General features: G+C 45.2%; 1 protein-coding gene and 1 pseudogene across 1 annotated transcript; both read left to right on the top strand.

Annotated features, from left to right (window-relative positions):
* Positions 1–1411: 1411 nt before the first annotated feature.
* LOC121138261 lies at positions 1412–10774 on the top strand. The gene is made up of 2 exons (XM_040741009.1): positions 1412–1843; positions 9985–10774. The coding sequence occupies exons 1-2, from the start codon at positions 1440–1442 to the stop codon at positions 10622–10624; spliced, it is 1044 nt and encodes a 347-aa protein (XP_040596943.1). The 5' UTR covers positions 1412–1439; the 3' UTR covers positions 10625–10774.
* Positions 10775–14136: 3362 nt separating this feature from the next.
* LOC121138264 lies at positions 14137–14753 on the top strand (annotated as a pseudogene).
* Positions 14754–19554: the final 4801 nt, after the last annotated feature.

Raw genomic sequence — 19554 nt, forward strand, 5'->3', positions numbered from 1 at the left:
GTTACACAGCTCAGGTGGAAACGTATCCTGGTGCTCAAGAGCCAAGGACTACCACAAGTCATGGTAAGTTTAGCTGCTTACAACCCTGCCTCAGGGAAAGGCTTCCCCAGCATATCAGCTCCACTCAGGCAGGACAGCATCTTCCAGCTGAGGTTGTTCGCTCACTGTTGCAGTTTTGCTCGGCAGGAGGTTTCTCAGGAGAAGTTGTTACACTTCACCTCTGCTCCTGGAGAGTTGAGAGGACAGATTGGAGCTCATGCCAAGAGAAGCATTCCCTAGCAAGAGGGTTACAGCCCTGCTGGCTCTGCTCTACTCTGCCAAGGGTCTCGTCTGCTCTGTCGCCACTGCAAAAGTATTTCACCCAAAGCTTATTGAAGGGTTTTTTGGAAGAAAGAATCCAGGAGAATGGCTGCCCTCTGCCTGAGTAGCAGAGGACAGCAGGGTAGCAAGAACATCCACAAGCTGAACAGAAACACAGGGTTTATATAGGGCTTCCAGGGTGAGGATTGGTCAGATTTAGTGCTGAGCTCCGATTGGCTAGAGCTCCTGCTCAAGGATTGGCTAGTTTTCTGCACAGGATTAGGGTGAGATTTGGCTCTGGTTTCAGAGGCCAAAGTGTGCTTCATTCTCTGGTCCTTTTTAGCCTTTTGGCTCCAATTTTAGGGCTTCAGGATGCATTTCTTTCACTAGCTCTGATTGCCAGGGACAAAGTGTGTTTCTTTGGCACAGGTTTCAGGGTCATGGAGTTCATTTCTTGGTTCTGGTTGCAGGGCCAAAGTGTGTTTCTTTGGCTCTGCTCAGGGTGTGCTTCTTTGACTCGTCCTTTTCCCCTACATACTCTGCACGACTTGCATGCCTGGTACCAGCAGAAGACGGTTTCTGAAAGACCCTGAGGTGAATTAAGGTGGAAGCAATCCTTCATGTGGGTGCTGGGTGTTGAGGACTGGTCCTCTGGAAGAACAGACAGTAATTAACTGATGAACCACCTACTAGCCTTTGCTCCGGAAGTCCTTAAACTGTTCTAGGTCTAATATCACAAACTCAGGAAAACACCCAGAGGTTCTAGAAGGTTCTATGTGACTTGACCGTTGAGGCAGGATTGTAAGAAAAAAAGAAAGAAAGAAAGAAAGAAAGAAAGAAATGAAAGAAAGAAAGACAGAAAGAAAGAAAGAAAAATTTAAAAACGGCTTGAGTTTTTCTACAATCCATGCTCCACGCCTACACAGACAGCCTCCATTAACAGTCCTGGTGGCAAGACCACCCGGAGAGTATATAAGGGGCAGGCTGTAAAGAGGATCACCACATGGGCCACCCAGAGTGCACTAGTGAAACACGCCACCAGGTGGGCGACCAATAGGAATGCAGTGGGCTCTATAAAAGCCGAGCCCTCAAGGCACCTAGCACACTCGAGGAGCAGAGGAGAAAGGAGCTTCTTCACGATGGTACGCACCAAGCAGACAGCGCGGAAGTCGACGGGAGGCAAGGCTCCACGGAAGCCGCTAGCTATGAATGTGGCTTGCAAGACTGCACCGGCTACTGGCGTAGTGAAGAAGAAGCAGCGCCGCTACCGCCCAGGCACCGTGGCGCTTCGTGAGATCCGCCGCTACCAGAAGACCACCGAGTTGCTGATTCGCAGGGCGCCGTTCCAGCACTTGGTGCGTGAGATAGCCCAGGGTTTCAAGACTGACCTGCGCTTCCAGAGCTCTGCGCTGATGGCGCTGCAGGAGGCCTGCGAGGCCTACCTCGTGGCGCTGTTCGAAGACACCAACCTGTGTGCCATCCACGCCAAGCGGGTGACCATCATGCCGAAAGACATCCACCTGGCTCGTCGCATTCGCGGAGAGCACTCTTAAACTTAGACTCCACAGGCTCCTGATTATTGCACTATCCTAAACCCAAAGGCTCTTTTCAGAGCCACCCACCACATCTAAAAAAGTGGTTGTAACCTTGTATGTAAATTTGATCGATAATTGAAAATATATGCAAATTTTTTGCTTTTAAAAACTGGCCTCAGAATAAAATCTTTGAAACCTTAAAAATATCACAATGAATGCATGGGTTGTCTCCAAGAATAACCAGGCCAGGTACTTTGCTCTTTGAGACCTTATACGAACATTTTCTATTGACTCGGTAATCAAGTAATAGGTAAGTTTAGTATGATAGGTAATGTTAATGTGTATATGAGCTTGTAGTAAGTGAACGGAAGAAAGACATGCCAAACACAAAACAGCAGTGTGCAAATAAAAGGAATTACACAGACAATGTTTAGGGAGCCAGTTTCAGGGACAACATCGAATATGCATGGGGCAGGTAGGCTTAAAAACACAGTAATTTTGCTGGGCGGTGGTGGCACATGCCTTTAATCCCAGCACTAGGGAGGCAGAGGTAGGTAGATCTCTGTGAGTTTGGACCAACCTGGTCTACAGAGGGAGTTCCAGGACAGCCTCCAAAGCCACACAGAAACCCTGTCTCGAAACCCACCCCCGCAAAACAGCAATTTGGTACTATTTCACAATAATCATGTGCCTTTCAGAGAAGGCAGAGATTCAAAAAAGCAAAGGAAAGGTCTCACTTGGAGATCTCTTATTAATCTGTTACAGCCTACTAAGAATTTTACATACACTCCAGATTGTTTTCTTTTCTGGTCAACAAATGATAAACATATATAGACAGTTGACTTTACAGAGGATATGGCTAAATATTGAGACATATTTGGACTACCTTAAAGCAAAACTCTCTTCATTAACCTGAGTAAATCCCCAAGGAGAGAACAATTGTCCTTCAAAAAATGTATATGCTTTCCTTAAATAAGTACAGACATACCTATCTGAGCAATATCAGCAACTCAAAAGTTCAGCTGCAAATAGAAACCCAATTTCCTCCTTTAAAAAACATGCACGTGGACTGGTGACATGGTTCAGACAGTAAAAGTGACTGCTACCAAGCCTGATGACCTGAGTTTGATCCCCAGAACCCACATGGTAGAATAGAACTCATTGATTGATTGATTGATTGATTGATTGATTGACTTCAACAAAGAATTAAAAGATGCACACTTGCTAATCAATAGAGCTTCTCTCTGGAACAAAGGAGATGAGAAAGGATCAAAATTTGATTTCTACCCTCAATCCACTCATCTGGAGAACACTATTTAAGAAAGCAGATGGCAGATGGGTGGCAGTGGCACACACCTTTAATCCCAGCACTTAGGAGGCAGAGGCAGGTGGATTTCTATGTGTTTGAGGCCCATCAGAGCTACACACACAGGAACCCTGTCTTGAAAAAAAAAGCAAAAAAGCAGATTGCATCAGTGATCGATATGTTACAGAGGCTTTTTTTTTTTTTTTTTTTTTTTGGTCTTCAGAAGTACTCTCAGTTCCCATTACAGGACAAGCAGGAAAGTGTGAAGATGAAGCAGGAACGCGAGCACTACTAGAACCTCACATGAAAGTGTTTTTCCTTTTTGCTTTTTCGAGACCGGGTTTCTCTGTGTAGCCTTGTCTGTCCTGGAACTCACTCTGTAGACCAGGCTGGCCTCAGACTCATAGAGATCTGCCAGTCTCTGCATCCCTGAGTGATAGATAGTATTAAAGGCACGTGCCACTACATTGGGCTGTATCTGTTTTCTTAAAGACTGCCATTATGATTACAATTAGATGGAATCACAAGGTAATTTGAATTTGAATTTCCTGAATGACCAATGCGTCCATTTCTTTTCTTGTTGCTGTGACAAAGTATCTGAAGCAGAATTTCAGGGAGGAAGAATTTATTCTGGCTCACAAATTGAAGACTTAGGTTGAGGAAGACAGGACAGCAGGAGTGTGAGGCAGCTAGTCACACCGATTCCCAGTTAGGACACAGAGAGAGAACGCTGATGTTCATCTACCTTTCTCCTTTTGATGCAACCAGGACTCTGGCCACAGAATGATGAATCCCTGGGGTTAGGTTTTAATTAACCTAATCTAGATAATCCCTCACACACTCGTCCAGGGGCTCCTTTCTGTGGTGATTTTATATCCTGCCAAATTGACAATCAATATTAACCATCAAAGACAGTGAAGTTGAACATTTTTTTCTTGTATTAATTGGACGTTTTGCTATATCCTTTGAGAGATCTATCTATTTATTACATTGAGTTGCTTGATTTCTGTAGGGTTTTTTTCACTCTTTGTGCATTCTCAGTATTAAGCCTCTGTCTGCTATGCAGCTAACAAAGATTTCCTCCCAATCTTCAGGCTTCCTCTTGTCTTAGTTGTTTCCTTTGCAGCTTGGAACTTTCTTCATTTCATGAGTGCCATTTGTCTACTGTTAGGCTTATTTTCTGAGCAAGTAGAGTCCTGCTCAGGAATCCTTGCTTGTGCTTGATGTGTTTTCTCTCTTTTTCTCACGACGGTTTCAGAATTTAAAGTATTATATCATTTACACTGATCCAGGACGAGTTGACTTTTATATAGGCTAACAGACAGGGATCTAGTTCATTCTTCTTTATATGCATAGCCAGATCTCCCAGCATCATTTAATGAGGAAACTGACCTTTCTTCAATGCACTTTTGTACATCTTTAGAATCAGTTGGCTGTATTCACATGGGTTTATATCATGGTCCTCTCTTCTATTCCATTTATCTGCGTTTCTCTTTTTGTGCCATGAGCATGCTACTTTTTTCCTGCTGCTGTATGTATAACCTGAAATCAGTTTTCATGATATCTACAGCATTCTTTTTTTTTTTTTTTTTTTTTTTTGGTTTTTCGAGACAGGGTTTCTCTGTGGCTTTGGAGGCTGTCCTGGAACTCACTTTGTAGACCAGGCTGGCCTCGAACTCACAGAGATCCTCCTGACTCTGCCTCCCGAGTGCTGGGATTAAAGGTGTGCGCCACCAATGCCCGGCTTACAGCATTCTTTTTTATGTTCAGATTTCTTTGACTATGTAGAATCTTTTATGCTTCCATCACTGTCCATCCATTCCTTTGTGACTGGGTTGCAAATTGAGCCTGCAGTTAGGATGGTGACCAGCAAGCTTCAGTATCCTCTTGTCTCTGTCCCTAACAATGCTACGTTTATGAACACATAGCCATGCCTGCCTTTTCTTTTTAAGTATAGGTTCTGAGGATTCTACCTTAGGTCCTTTTCTTATTTATCAAGTGCTCCTACTAACTGAACCATTTGTTTAGCCACTAAAATATTTTTAAGGCCACTGAAAATGGGGTTGTTTACTTGATTTAACACTCAACACGTTTGTTTTTTGTACATCTAGTGATTTTTGTGTGATAATTTGGTATCCTGCCATTTTCCTGCAAGTACTTGTGAAATCTAAAAGTTTTCTGATACAATCTATTATGTATAGAATCATATACATATCAAGTGGATAATTTGACTCTTCGTGTCTGTATCCCTCTTATTCTTTCTCTTATTACTTTAGCTAATACTTCAGATACTATATTGAATAAGGTGTATTCACGATATATATTGAAGCAGAGACCAGCGCGGGTGGAGGGCACGGACCGACCGAGCACGCCAACCATGGCCTCCAAGTGTGCCAGCTGTGACAAGACCTTGTAATTTTCTGAGAAGGTGAGCTCCCTAGGCAAGGACTGGCACAAGTTCTGTCTCAAGTGTGAGCACTGCAACAAGACGCTGACCTCCCGGGGCCATGCTGAGCATGATGGGTAACCTTTCTACCACAAACCCTGCTGTGTATGCCACACTGTTTGGACCCAAAGGCATGAATATGGGGCACTCTGGTTCCTATGTCTAAGAGAAGCCTCTGACTGAGAGCCTCAGGCCTCAGGTAACATTGGCCCCATTGAGGTCCCTGTGGTGCGAACCAAAGAATAGAAGACCAGCGGACCCCCAACGGTCCCAGCAAAGCCTCTAGTGTCATCACATTCACTGGGACACCCAATAATTGTCTGCAATGCAACAAGAGGGTGTGCTTTGCTGAGAAGGTGACCTGCTGCAGCCAGCTCTTCCTGTGCTGGGAGTGTCGCTCCAAGACACTGACCCCTGGCCGTCATGCTCAGCATAGCCTTGGTATGGAATTCTCTTTGGACACAAGGGAGTAAATGCCAATACTGGGGGCAGCTGTAGCTATGACAAGGACCCTAAAGGAACAGCCCAGCGTTAGACCTGCAGATGCTCTCCTCCGGGTCCCATGCTTGACCCTGAGGGAAAATGACCCACTGTCTCCACTGCTTCCCCTTACCTCAGTGTGTCTTGACTGCAAATACCGGGACCTGAGTGGCTGATGGGGAAGTCTGCTGGGTAGTGTGCAGAACAGCACAGAAGTTCAACCCTACTTCTTTGTTTTCTTTCTTTCGTTCTTTCTTTCATTCGTTCTTTCTTTCTTCCTTCCTTCCTTCTTTCCTTCCTTCCTTTCTTCCTTTCTTACTTTCTTTTTTGTTTTTCGAGACAGGGTTTTTCTGTATTGTTTTGGATGCTACCCTGGAACTTGCTCTGTAGACCAGGCTGGCCTCAACCTCACAGAGATCCGCCTGCCTCTGCCTCCCGAGTGCTGGGGTTAAAGGTGTGCGCCACCAACGGCGGGCTTTAACCCTACTTCTTTGTCACCTCACCATGTCGTCTCTTACCCACTGCCTCCTTTGTGACTGTGTGCCTCTGTAGCTTCACGTGTCCTGTGTCCTGTTCCCGTGCCCAGCATTCTCTCTATCCCTGTGTCTCCATGTCCCCAATGGCTCTCCGAGGTGGCTGTCCTATGATGTCCCTGTTGCCCACACATGCCCACATGTATTTTTTATGCTCTGCTGGCCAGTGATGGCCTGACCTCACAGCATTACCAGGGTGGCAGCACCCCTGCAAGGAGTCCTTTGCTGGTTCGCACACGACTCCCTACCTGCCCCTCACATTGTTCACAGGTACCCAGACTTTGCTGTGAATAAATGGATTGAGGATTGTTTTGTTTTTGCTTTTTCGAGACAGGGTTTCTCTGTATTGTTTTGGAGGCTGTCCTAGAACTCGCTCTGTGGACCAGGCTGGTCTCAAACTCACAGAGTTCTGCCTGCCTCTGCCTCCCGCGTGCTGGGATTAAAGGCCAGCGACACCAATACTCGGCCCACGGTTTGAGGATTTTTAAAAAAGATAAATATTTAAGAAAGTGGGCATTCTCACCTTATTCCTGATTTTAATGAAATGGCCCCTGTAGTCTAGAGCATTTTAATGAAGCAAGTAGTATGCTGAATCCAAAACCAGATAAAGACATCGCAAAAAGAAAAAAGAAAATTGCTGATGGCTAACCAGTCTCCCTGATGAACACAGATGCAAAATGCAAAGTGAATTCAACATCACATCAAAAAGACCATCTACGTCAACCAAGCTGACATCTTTACATAGACAGAGAGATTGTTCAATATATTTCAGTAAAATCAATGAATGTTATTCAGCACATAGGCGCATAGTCAGAAATCATATGATCAATTACAAAGATGCAGAAAAGGTATTAAATAAAATTCAATACCTATGATAAATGATTATTTATGTGGGACACAATTTATTTAAAAAAGAGGGTAAAATTCAGCATCAAATATGCCATGTTTTGTTTATTCTCATGGGAGACCTGCCCTTTCCTAAACAGAAACAGAGGAGGAGTGGATTGGGGGGAGGGGCACTGGGGAGTCGCTGGGGGGAGGGTCTGGGAGGAGAAGAGGGAAAGGAAAGCTTGTCCAGGGTGTATGACAAAAAGTAAATAAACTTATTTTAAAATGAACACATCAACATAAGAAGTTGATTGTCTTAATTGCTGTGCCTTCTAAGGGCTGACTTTTCCCCTTACAACCTCACCCAACCCTTGCCAAGGAGCCAAGGCAACTGCACAACCCCTCAGTCTTCAAAGATTCCTCCTTCCCCAGCTCTGCTCAAAGCAGGTGAGAGCCAGATGAGCCTAGGGCAGTGGGCCAGATGCCACCAAAAGCCACCATGTGGGGAGTGGTCTATCCTAGGAACAAACAGTGAGATCCTTTACAGTAGCCAAATAAGGAATGGGGAACCCATAAAAAAATCTCTCCCAGGATGAGTACAACAAAATAGACTAGTCATAAGCAAGGGTTATGAGGCAGGTTACCTTCCATTGGAGGAGCAAGCGACTGCTCATAACTAAAAAATATCCCACTAGGACCTCCTTCTCTCCCATCTGGCAAGGATCCATAGACTGAGGCCATTCTACTCCCTCTCTGTTCCCCAAGCCACGCAGAGTGGACCTTACAAAATCCACTGGGAACCAGGCAGTGGTGGCAATCTCCTTTAATCCCAGCACTTGGAAGGCAGAGGCAGGCAGCTCTCTGTGGGACTGAGGCCAGCCTGTTGCACAAGTGCTAGTTCTAGGACAGCCTCCAAAGCCACAGAGAAATCCTGTATTGAATAAAAACAAACAAAAAAGCTACTTGGGAACAGGAAGACAGATCCTAGTTCACCAGATAGACACCTTGTATCTGCCAAGGACCAGAGACCTGATCATCACAGGCATTTGGCTTACTTGTATACTGTGTTGGCATTTAGGTGGAATTTGAAAGGAACAGGTATCCTGGCACTGGGGAGTCACAGAATACTGAGTGTTAAACAGATATGGTGGAAAGGTATCCTGGAATTCAGGAGTCACACAATACTGCATGATGCACAGCTCAGGTGGAAAGGTATCCTGGAGCTCAGGAGTCACACAATACTGCGTGTTGCACAGCTCAGGTGGAAAGATATCCTTGTGCTCAAGAGCCACAGAATACTGAGTGTTACACAGCTCATGTGGAAAGGTATCCTGGAGCTCAGGAGTCACAGAATACTGAGTGTTACACAGCTCAGGTGGAAACGTATCCTGGTGCTCAAAGCCAAGGACTACCACAAGTCATGGTAAGTTTAGCTGCTTACAACCCTGCCTCAGGGAAAGGCTTCCCCAGCATATCAGCTCCACTCAGGCAGGACAGCATCTTCCAGCTGGGGTTGTTCGCTCACTGTTGCAGTTTTGCTAGGCCGAGGTTTCTCGGGAGAAGTTGTTACACTTCACCTCTGCTCCCGAGAGTTGAGAGGACAGATTGGAGCTCTGCCAAGAGAAACATTCCCTAGCAAGAGGGTTACAGCCCTGATGGCTCTGCTCTACTCTGCCAAGGGTCTCGTCTGCTCTGTCGCCACTGCAAAAATTTTCACCCAAAGCTTATTGAAGGGGTTTTTTGGGAGAAAGAATCCAGGAGAATGGCTGCCCTTTGCCTGAGTAGCAGAGGACAGCCGGGTAGCAAGAACATCCACAAGCTGAACAGACACAGGGTTTATAAAGGGCTTCCAGGGTGAGGATTGGTCAGATTTAGTGCTGAGCTCCGATTGGCTAGAGCTCCTGCTCAAGGATTGGCTAGTTTTCTGCAAAGGATTAGGTTAGATTTGCCTCTGGTCAGAGGCAAAGTGTGCTTCATTCTCTGGTCCTTTTTAGCCTTTTCACTCCAATTTTAGGGCCTCGGGGCTTTTCTTACACTAACTCTGAAGCCAGGGACAAGGTGTGTTCTTTTGACACAGGTTTCCGGTTCATGGAGCATTTCTTTGTGGTTGCAGGGCCAAAGTGTGTTTCTTTGTCTCTGCTCAGGGTGTGCTTCTTTGACTCGTTCTTTTCCCCCACATACTGTGCACGACTTGCATGCCTGGTACCAGCAGAAGATGGTTTCTGAGCCCCTGAGGTGAATTAAGGTAGAAGCAAGACTTCATGTGGGTGCTGGGTGTTGAGCCCTGGTCCTCTGGAAGAACAGGCAGTAACTAACTGCTGAACCACCTCTAGCCCTTGCTCCAGAAGTCCTTATCTGTTCCAATTCTAATATCACAAACTCAGAAAAACACCCAGAGGTTATAGAAGGATCTTTGTTACTTGACCGTTGAGGCAGGATTCGAAAGAAAGAAAGAAAGAAAGAAAGAAAGAAAGAAAGAAAGAAAGAAAGAAAGAAAGAAAGAAAGAAAGAAAGAAAAATTTAAGAACAGCTTGAGTTTTTCTACAATCCGTGCAGCACGCCTACAGAGACAGCCTCCATTAACAGTCCTGGTGGCAAGATCACCCGGAGAGTATATAAGGGGCAGGCTGTAAAGAGGATCACCACATGGGCCAACCAGAGTGCAGTAATGAATCACGACACCTGGTGGGCGACCAATAGGAATGCAGTGGGCTCTATAAAAGCCGAGCCCTCAAGGCACCTAGCCCACTTGAGGAGCAGAGGACAAAGGAGCTTCTTCACGATGGCACGCACCAAGCAGACAGCGCGGAAGTCGACGGGAGGCAAGGCTCCACGGAAGCAGCTAGCTATGAATGTGGCTTGCAAGACTGCACCGGTTACTGGCGTAGTGAAGAAGAAGCAGCACCGCTACCGCCCAGGCACCGTGGCGCTTCGTGAGATCCGCCGCTACCAGAAGACCACCGAGTTGCTGATTCGCAGGGCGCCGTTCCAGCACTTGGTGCGTGAGATAGCCCAGGGTTTCAAGACTGACCTGCGCTTCCAGAGCTCTGCGCTGATGGCGCTGCAGGAGGCCTGCGAGGCCTACCTCGTGGCGCTGTTCGAAGACACCAACCTGTGTGCCATCCACGCCAAGCGGGTGACCATCATGCCAAAAGACATCCACCTGGCTCGTCGCATTCGCGGAGAGCACTCTTAAACTTAGACTCCACAGGCTCCTGATTATTGCACTATCCTAAACCCAAAGGCTCTTTTCAGAGCCACCCACCACATCTAAAAAAGTGGTTGTAACCTTGTATGTAAATTTGATCGATAATTGAAAATATATGCAAATTTTTTGCTTTTAAAAGCTGGCCTCAGAATAAAATCTTTGAAACCTTAAAAAAATCACAATGAATGCATGGGATGTCTTCAAGAATAAACAGGCCAGGTATTTTGCTCTTTGGGACCTTATACGAACATTTCTACTGACTCAGTAATTAATTAATAGGGAAGTTTAGTATGTTACGTGATGTTAATGAGTATATGGGCTTGTAGTAAGTGAACGGAAGAAAGACATCCCAAACACAAAACAGCAGTGTGCAAATAATAGGAATTACACAGACAATGTTTAGGGAGCCAGTTTCAGGGACTGGCATAGAAGATGCATGTGGCAGGTAGGCTTAAAAACACAGTAATTTTGCTGGGCGGTGGTGGCAAATGCCAGCACTAAGGAGGAGAGGCGGGTAGATATCTGTGAGTTTGGACCAGCCTGGTCTACAGAGTGAGTTCCAGGACAGCCTCCAAAGCCACATAGAAACCCTGTCTCGAAACCCACCCACAAAGTACAGCAATTTGCCAACATTTCACAATAATCATGTGCCTTTCAGAGAAGCAGAGATTCAAAAAGGCAAAGGAAAGGTCTCACTTGGAGATCTCTTATTAATCTGTTACAGCCTACTAAGAATTTTACATACACTCCAGATTGTTTTCTTTTCTGGTCAACAAATGATAAACATATATAGCCAATTGACTTTACAGAAGATATGGCTAAGTATTGAGACATATTTGTCCTACCTTAAAGAAAAACTCTCTTCATTAACCTGATTAAATGCCCAAGGAGAGAACAATTATCCTTCAAAAATGTATATGCTTGCCTTAAATAAGTACAGACAGACGTATCTGAGCAATATCCACAGCTGAAAAGGTCAGCTGTAAATGGAAACACAAATTTCTCCTTTAAAAAACATTCACATGGACTGGTGACATGGTTCACACAGTAAAGGTGACTGCTACCAAGCGTGATGACCTGAGTTTGATCCCCAGAACCCACATTGTAGAATAGAGCTAAGTGATTGATTGATTGATTGATTGAGTGATTGATTGCCTGATTGAATGCGCCAAAGAATTAAAAGACCCACACTTGCTAATCAATAGAGCTTCTCTCCGGAACAAAGGAGATGAGTAAGGAAATAAAATTTGATTTCTACTGAAACTGCTACCCTCAATCCACTCATCCGGAGAACACTATTTAAGAAAGCAGAGGGCAGATGGGTGGCAGTGGCACACACCTTTAATCCCAGCACTTGGGAGGCAGAGGCAGGTGGATTTCTATGAGTTTGAGGCCCAGCAGAGCTACACATACAGGAATCCTGTCTCGGAAAAAAAAATCAAGCAAGCAGATTGCATAAGTGATCGATATATTATACAGGTTTATTTATTTATTTATGTATTTATTTGGATTGGTCTTCAGAAGTACTCTCAGTTCCCATTACAGGACAAGCAGGAAAGTGTGAAGATGAAGCAGGAACGCGAGCACTACTACAACCCCACATGCAAGTGTTTTTCATTTTTGCTTTTTCGAGACGGGGTTTCTCTGTGTAGCCTTTTCTGTCCTGGAACTCACTCTGTAGACCAGGCTGGCCTCAGACTCATAGAGACCTGCCTGTCTCTGCATCCCTGAGTGATAGATAGTATTAAAGGCACGTGCCACTACATTGGGCTGTATCTCTTTTTTTAAAGACTGCCATTATGATTACAATTAGATGGACTCTCAAAATAATTTGAATTTCCTGAATGACCAATGCATCCATTTCTTTTCTTGTTGCTGTGACAAAGTATCTGAAGCAGAATTTCAGGGAGGAAGAATTTATTCTGGCTCACAAATTGAAGATTTAGGTTGAGGAAGACACGACAGCAGGAGTGTGAGGCAGCTAGTCACACCGATTCCCAGTTAGGACACAGAGACAGAATGCAGATGTTCCTCTACCTTTCTCCTTTTGATGCAACCAGGACTCTGGCCACAGAATGATGCCTCCCTGGGGTTAGGTTTTAATTAACCTAATCTAGATAATCCTTCACAGACTCGTCCAGGGGCTCCTTTCTGTGGTGATTTTAGATCCTGCCATATTGACAATCAATATTAACCATCACAGATACTGAGGTTGAACAATTTTTCACGCATTTATTTTACATTTTGCTGTATCCTTTGAAAGAACTATCTGTTTATTGCTTTGATTGAGGTGTTTGATTTCTGTAGGGTTTTTTTTTTTTCACTCTTTGTGCATCCTCGGTATTAAGCTTCTGTCTGCTATGCAGCTGGCAAAGACTTCCTCCCATTCTTCCGGCTTCCCCTTGTCTTAGTTGTTTCCTTCCCAGCTTGGAACTTTCTTCATTTCATGAATCCCATTTGTCGACTCTTAGGCTTATTTTCTGATCAAGTAGAGTCTTGCTCAGGAATCCTTGCTTGTGCTTGAAGTGTTTTCTCTCCTTTTTCTCACGACAGTTTCAGAGTTTAAAGTATTATATCATTGACACTGATCCAGGAGGAGTTGACTTTTATATAGGCTAACAGACAGGGATCTAGTTCATTCTTCTTTATATAGATAGCCAGATCTCCCAGCATCATTTGATGAGGAAACTGACCTTTCTTCAATGCACTTTTGTACATCTTTAGAATCAGTTGGCTGTATTCACATGGGTTTATATCATGGTCCTCTCTTCTATTCCATTTATCTGCGTGTCTCTTTTTGTGCCATTAGCATGCTACTTTGTTCCTGCCGCTGTATGTATAACTTGAAATCAGTTTTCATGACACCTACAGCTTTCTTTTTTATGTTCAGATTTCTTTGACTATGTAGAATCTTTTATGCTTCCATCACTGTCCATCCATTCCTTTGAGACTGGGTTGCAAATTGAGCCTGCAGCTAGGCTGGAGACCACCAAGCCTCAGTATCCCCTTGTCTCTGTCCCTAACAATGCTAAGTTTATGAACACATAGCCAGGCATGCCTTTTCTTTTTAAGTGTAGGGTCTGAGGATTCTACCTTAGGTCCTTTTCTTATTTATCAAGTGCTCCTACTCACTGAACCATTTGTTTAGCCACTAAAATATATTTTAAGACAAATGAAAATGGGGTTGTTTTCTTGATTTAATTCTCAACACGTTTGTTATTTGTACATCTAATGATTTTTGTGTGATAATTTTGTATCCTGCCATTTTCCTGCAAGTACTTGTGAAATCTACAAGTTTTCTTATATAATCTATTATGTATAGAATCATATCATCGCACATGTGAATAATTTGACTCTTCCTGTCTGTATCCCTCTTATTCCTTTCTCTTATTACTTTAGCTAAGACTTGAGATACTGTATTGAAATAGGTGTAATCAAGATATATACTGAAGGAGAGACCAGCGCGGGTGGAGGGCACGGGCCGACCGAGCGCGCCAACCATGGCCTCCAAGTGTCCCAGCTGTGACAAGACCTTGTACTTTTCTGAGAAGGTCAGCTCCCTGGGCAAGGACTGGCACAAGTTCTGTCTCATGTGTGAGCGCTGCAACAAGACGCTGACCTCCCGGGTCATGCTGAGCATGATGGGAAACCTTTCTACCACAAACCCTGCTGTGTATGCCACATTGTTTGGACCCAAAGGCGTGAATATAGGGCACTCTGGTTACTATGTCTAAGAGAAGCCTCTGACTGAGAGCCTCAGGCCTCAGGTAACATTGGCCCCATTGAGGTCCCTGTGGTGCGAACAGAAGACCAGCAGACCCCCAACGGTCCCACCAAAGACTCTAGTGTCACCACATTCACTGGGGTACACAATATTTGTCTGCGATGCAACAAGAGGGTGTGCTTTGCTGAGAAGGTGACCCGCTGCCACCAGCTCTTACTGCTCTGGGAGTGCTGCTCCAAGACACTGACCCCTGGCGGCTATGCTGAGAATGAAGGCCAGCCCTACTGCCACAAGCCTTGCTATGGAATTCTCTTTGGACCCAAGGGAGTAAATACCAGTACTGTGGGCAACTGTAGCTATGACAAGGACCCTAAAGGCATAGTCCAACCTTAGACCTGCAGATGCTGTCCTCAAGGTCCCATGCTTGACTCTGAGGGAAAATGGCCCACTGTCTCCACTGCCTGCTGCTGTGTCCGCTGAGCTGCCTGTGTCTGAGAATGTGCAGAGGGTGTCGGGGATTGACAACACAGAGATCGGAAGGCTCGTCAAGAAGGCTCTCCTTTATTCCTACTCTGGCTGGTTATTATATACCCTGACACCAGAGGTGGAGGTGGGTGGGTTTGAAGAGGTGAATAGTCTTTGGAAAAGGTCGAACACAGGGCGGTTGCCGTGGGCCAGCCCTTTTCAGGAACTTATTGCCCTTGGCATTGTATTGCTTTTAGTAAACATGTTTTCAGTAAACATTGTCTTACAGCTGCCTACTCCCAGGCCAATGGGGAAGTGGGTCTCTGCTCAAGGTCTGGTATCCCCACAATTCCCCCTTTTTAATTTTTTAATGAGGCACTCCTGGCTTAGGTCAAGTAGGGTCACCCTCTCTTGCCTGTCTTTGGGGGACCTTGAACCCCTGTCTTAGGTGGGAGATGTCTTCCCCACAGGTTGACCGTCAACAGAAGAGCTTCATCCTTAAATCATCTGTAACCCACCTTCATAGCTATCGGGATTGCCATGGACTAAGCTAAGCAATACTTGGTTATGGATCTCTTGCCTCTGGAACAAGGCACGTTTGAGCTCGGCATAAGGCCAGAATGAGTACTGCCACTGCCACCATTTCCAGGACCCCCATTGACATAGCGCCTCTCCATCACCGTACCCATCACCAGATCAGGGCCATAACATTCTACCAGCCTTCCTCTGTTACAAGGGTAACCCGAATGTGATTTACATTTACAATTTGATGGTGAAAACAGTGATAAAGTTTACAATCGCTCTAATATCTGCTCAGGAAAGCATTTAGAAAGTGCACAATCATTGATGTTACACATGTAGCATTATAAAAAATATGAACAATAGGCTTGTTGCACTATCCACAGAGCACCAATTTGTTCCTGTGGTGATGCAGTTTGTTGATTTAAAGTCACCAGCCTCAGCTGACTATGCGACTTGAGACAAAGGTCTCTTTTTGTCACATTAGGACAAGTTCCATTTCTCCAGAAAAATACACTGGCATAGGTGTGATTCCAGAAACAGGAACCACCAAGTCTGATATTTCAAGTGACCATGTCCCGTTCAAATACTGAAAAGAGGCTTTTGCCACTCATCACAGTCCATACCAATGTGCAAATGTTTTAAATGGGTCCTTTTTTCCCCCAAAGGGAAAAACTGGCAAAATGAATTCTGTTGTTTCAAGGTGTGTCAAGGGCAGACAGTTAGTCTTTCCAGTTCTCTGTTGGCTTCGGGATGAAAACTCACAGGTCCGGGAGGTTGATGCAGCAGGCCTGTTGAGAAACTGGAAATCTAGAACCGACTGTTTTCCTTCTTTCTCGGGCTGTAGATTGGATGACATCAAGGGTCAGGAACACTGATTTAGGAGATCTCACTCAAACTGGCTTAGGTAAGCTCCTATGGTCTCAGGTCCAGTTTTTCTCTGCTCCATGCATCTCACTAAATGGTCTGACAGCTGCCAAAGCTTTATTCTTTTCCTGCAAGAAAACACAAACATGCCCTCGACACCAAATTAGGGTCTTCTCCACTGTCTAGTGCATGGATGTCTCCATTTGACCTCAGCAATGGTTGCTCTGAGGGCGATCTCTCAGGGTCCCCTTACTTTCCTGACCTTTGTCAGGCGAAGGCCTGGAGATTTAGTCTGGTACACCTAGCTTGGTACCCCTTTTTAACACTTTTGCATAGCCTTACAGGCCAGCCTTTTAGATCTCTCAGTTCCCCTTTACTTTCCTGACCTCGGTGGATCAGGTGAAAAACTGGAGATTTTTTATTTTATTTCTTATTTTACCTTTATTTTTTGAGACTGGGTTTCTCTCTATCCTTTTGGAGGCTGCCCTGGAACTCAAACCAGGATGGCCTCGATCCTACCTACCTCTGTCTCTCGAGTGTTGGGATTAAAGGCATATGCCACCAACACCCGACTCTCTGAAGATCATAGCAAACCTCCTCCCAATCTGGGACATTTAAGCCTCCCCCAGTAATGAACCATGGGCTCACTCGCTCAATCCATTTTAAAAAGCCTTCCATGGTTGTAGTCCCCTGTTCTTCAAGTCACTTTTTTACGTGATACTGTAATTTAAACTTCCAGGGACTATTTCCCTTACCTCAGTGTGTCTTGACTGCAAACCCCGGGGCCTGAGTGGCTTAGTAGGAAGTCTGCTGGGTAATGTCCAGAACAGCACAGAACTTCAACACTACTTCTTTCTTTCTTTCTTTCTTTCTTTCTTTCTTTCTTTCTTTCTTTTTTGTTTTTTGAGACAGGGTTTCTCTGTAGTTTTTGGAGGCTGTCCTAGAACTCGCTCTGTAGACCAGGCTGGCCTCAAACTCACAGAGTTCTGCCTGCCTCTGCCTCCCGAGTGCTGGGATTGAAGGTCGGCGTCACCAACGCCCAGTGCGAGGTTTCAGGATTTTTAAAAAAGATATATATTGAAGAAAGTGGGTATACACATCTCTATCCTGATTTTAATGAAATGTCCCCTGTAGTCTAGAGCATTTTTATGAAGCTAGTACTATCCTGATTCCAAAACAGATAAAGTCATCGCAAAAAGAAAAAAGAAAATTGCTGATGGCTAACCAGTCTCCTTGATAAACACAGATGCAAAATGCAAAGTGAATTCAACATCACATCAAAAAGACCATGTACGTCAACCAAGCTAGCATCATTACAGAGACATAGAGATTGTTCAATATATTTTAGTAAAATCAATGAATGTTATTCAGCACATAGGCGCATAGTCAGAAATCATATGATCATTGACATGGATGCAGAAAAGGCATTTGATAAAATTCAATATCTATGATAAATGATTATTTATGTGAGACACAATTTATTTACAAAAGAGGGTAAAATTCACCATCAAATATGCCATGTTTTGTTTATTCTCATAGGAGACCTGCCCTTTGCTAAACAGAAACAGGGGAGGAGTGGATGGGGGAGACTGGGACTGGGGAAGGGCTGGGGAAGGGCCTGGGAGTAGAAGAGGGAAAGGAAAGCTTGGCCAGGTTGTATAAATAAACTTATTTTAAAATGAAAATATCAACATAAGAAGTTGAGTGTCTGAAGTGCTGTGCCTTCTAAGGGCTGACTTTTCTCCCTTACAACCTCACCCAACCCTTGCCAAGGAGCCAAGGCAACTATACAACTCCTCAGTCTTCAAAGATTCCTCCTCCCCCAGCTCTGCTCAAAGAGGGTGAGAGCCAGGTGAGCCTGGGGCAGTGGGACAGATGCCACCATAAACCACCATGTAGGGAGTGGTCCATCCTAGCAACAAACAATGAGATCCTTTACGATAGCCAAATAAGGAATGAGGAACCCATCCAAAAAGTCTCTCCCAGGATGACAACCACCAAATACACTAGACATAAGCAAGGGTTAACAGCCTTGAGGCATGTCACTTTGCTATAGAGGAGCAAGCCACTGCTCAGCACTAAGAAATATCCCACTAGGACCTCCTCTCTCCCATCTGCCAAGGATCCGTAGACTGAGGCTATTCTATTCCCTCTCTGTTCATCCAGCCACGCAGAGTGGAGCTTACAAAATCCACTGGGAACCAGGCAGTGGTGGCAATCTCCTTTAATCCCAGCACTTGGGAGTCAGAGGCAGGCAGTTCTCTGTGGGTTTGAGGCCAGCCTGGTATACAAGAGCTAGTTCTAGGGTAGCCTCCAAAGCCACAGAGAAACCCTATATCGAAAAAAGCAAACAAAAAAGCTACTTGGGAACAAGAAGACAGAACGTCGGTCACCAGATAGACATCATGCAGCTGCCAAGGACCAGAGACCCGAGCATCACAGGCGTTTGGCTTACGTGTATACTGTGTTGGCATTTAGGTGGAATTTGGATGGGTCAGGTATTCTGGCACTAGGGAGTCACAGAATATTTAGTGTTACACAGCTCAGGTGGAAAGGTATCCTGGAGCTCGGGAGCCAAGGACCACCACAGGTTGCAGTAAGCATAGCAGCTTACAGCCCTGCCTCAGGGAAAGGCTTTCCCAATGTATGGGCTCCACTCAGGCCGAACAGCATCTTCCAGCTGAGGATGTTCGCTCATTGTTGCAGTTTTGCTCGGCAGGAGGTTTCTCGGGAGAAATTATTACAGTTCAGCTCTGCTCCTGGGGAGCGGACAGCACAGATTGGAGCTCTGCCAAGAGAAACTTTCCCTGGCAAAAGGGTTACAGCCCTGCTAGCTCTGCTCTGCTCTGCCCAGGGTCTCCTCTGCTCTGTCGCCACCACAAAAGATTTTCACCCAAAGCTCATTGAAGGGGTTTATTGGAAGGAAGAATCCGGAGGAATGGCTGCCCTCTGCCAGAGTAGCAGGGGACAGCAGGGTAGCACGAACAGCCACAAGCTGAACAGACACACGGTTTATATGGGGCTTCCAGGGTGGGGATTGGTCAGATTTAGTGCTGAGCTCTGATTGGCTAGAGCTCCTGCTCAAGGATTGGCTAGTTTTCTGCACAGGATTAGGGTGAGATTTTGCCTCTGGTTTCAGAGCCAAAGTGTGTTTCTTTCTCTGGTCCTTTTTAGCCTTTTCACTCCAATTTTAGGATCAGGGTGCATTTCTTTCACTGACTCTGATGCCAAGGACTAGGTGTGTTATTTTGGCACTGGTTTCAGGGTCAGGGAACATTTCCTTGGTTCTGGTTGCAGGGCCAAAGTGTGTTTCTTTGGCTCTGCTCAGGGTGTGTTTCTTTGA

The sequence above is a fragment of the Mesocricetus auratus genome, unplaced genomic scaffold, assembly GCF_017639785.1.
Source record: "Mesocricetus auratus isolate SY011 unplaced genomic scaffold, BCM_Maur_2.0 contig_11638_pilon_obj, whole genome shotgun sequence".
Lineage (NCBI taxonomy): Eukaryota > Metazoa > Chordata > Mammalia > Rodentia > Cricetidae > Mesocricetus > Mesocricetus auratus.

Excerpts from the sequence above, each read along its gene's own strand:
- LOC121138261 (XM_040741009.1), top strand. The coding sequence starts at position 1,440 with ATGGTACGCACCAAGCAGACAGCGCGGAAGTCGACGGGAGGCAAGGCT. Across the intron at positions 1,844-9,984 it reads GCTCGTCGCATTCGCGGAGA|CACGCCTACAGAGACAGCCT; the intron begins GCACTCTTAAAC and ends CAATCCGTGCAG.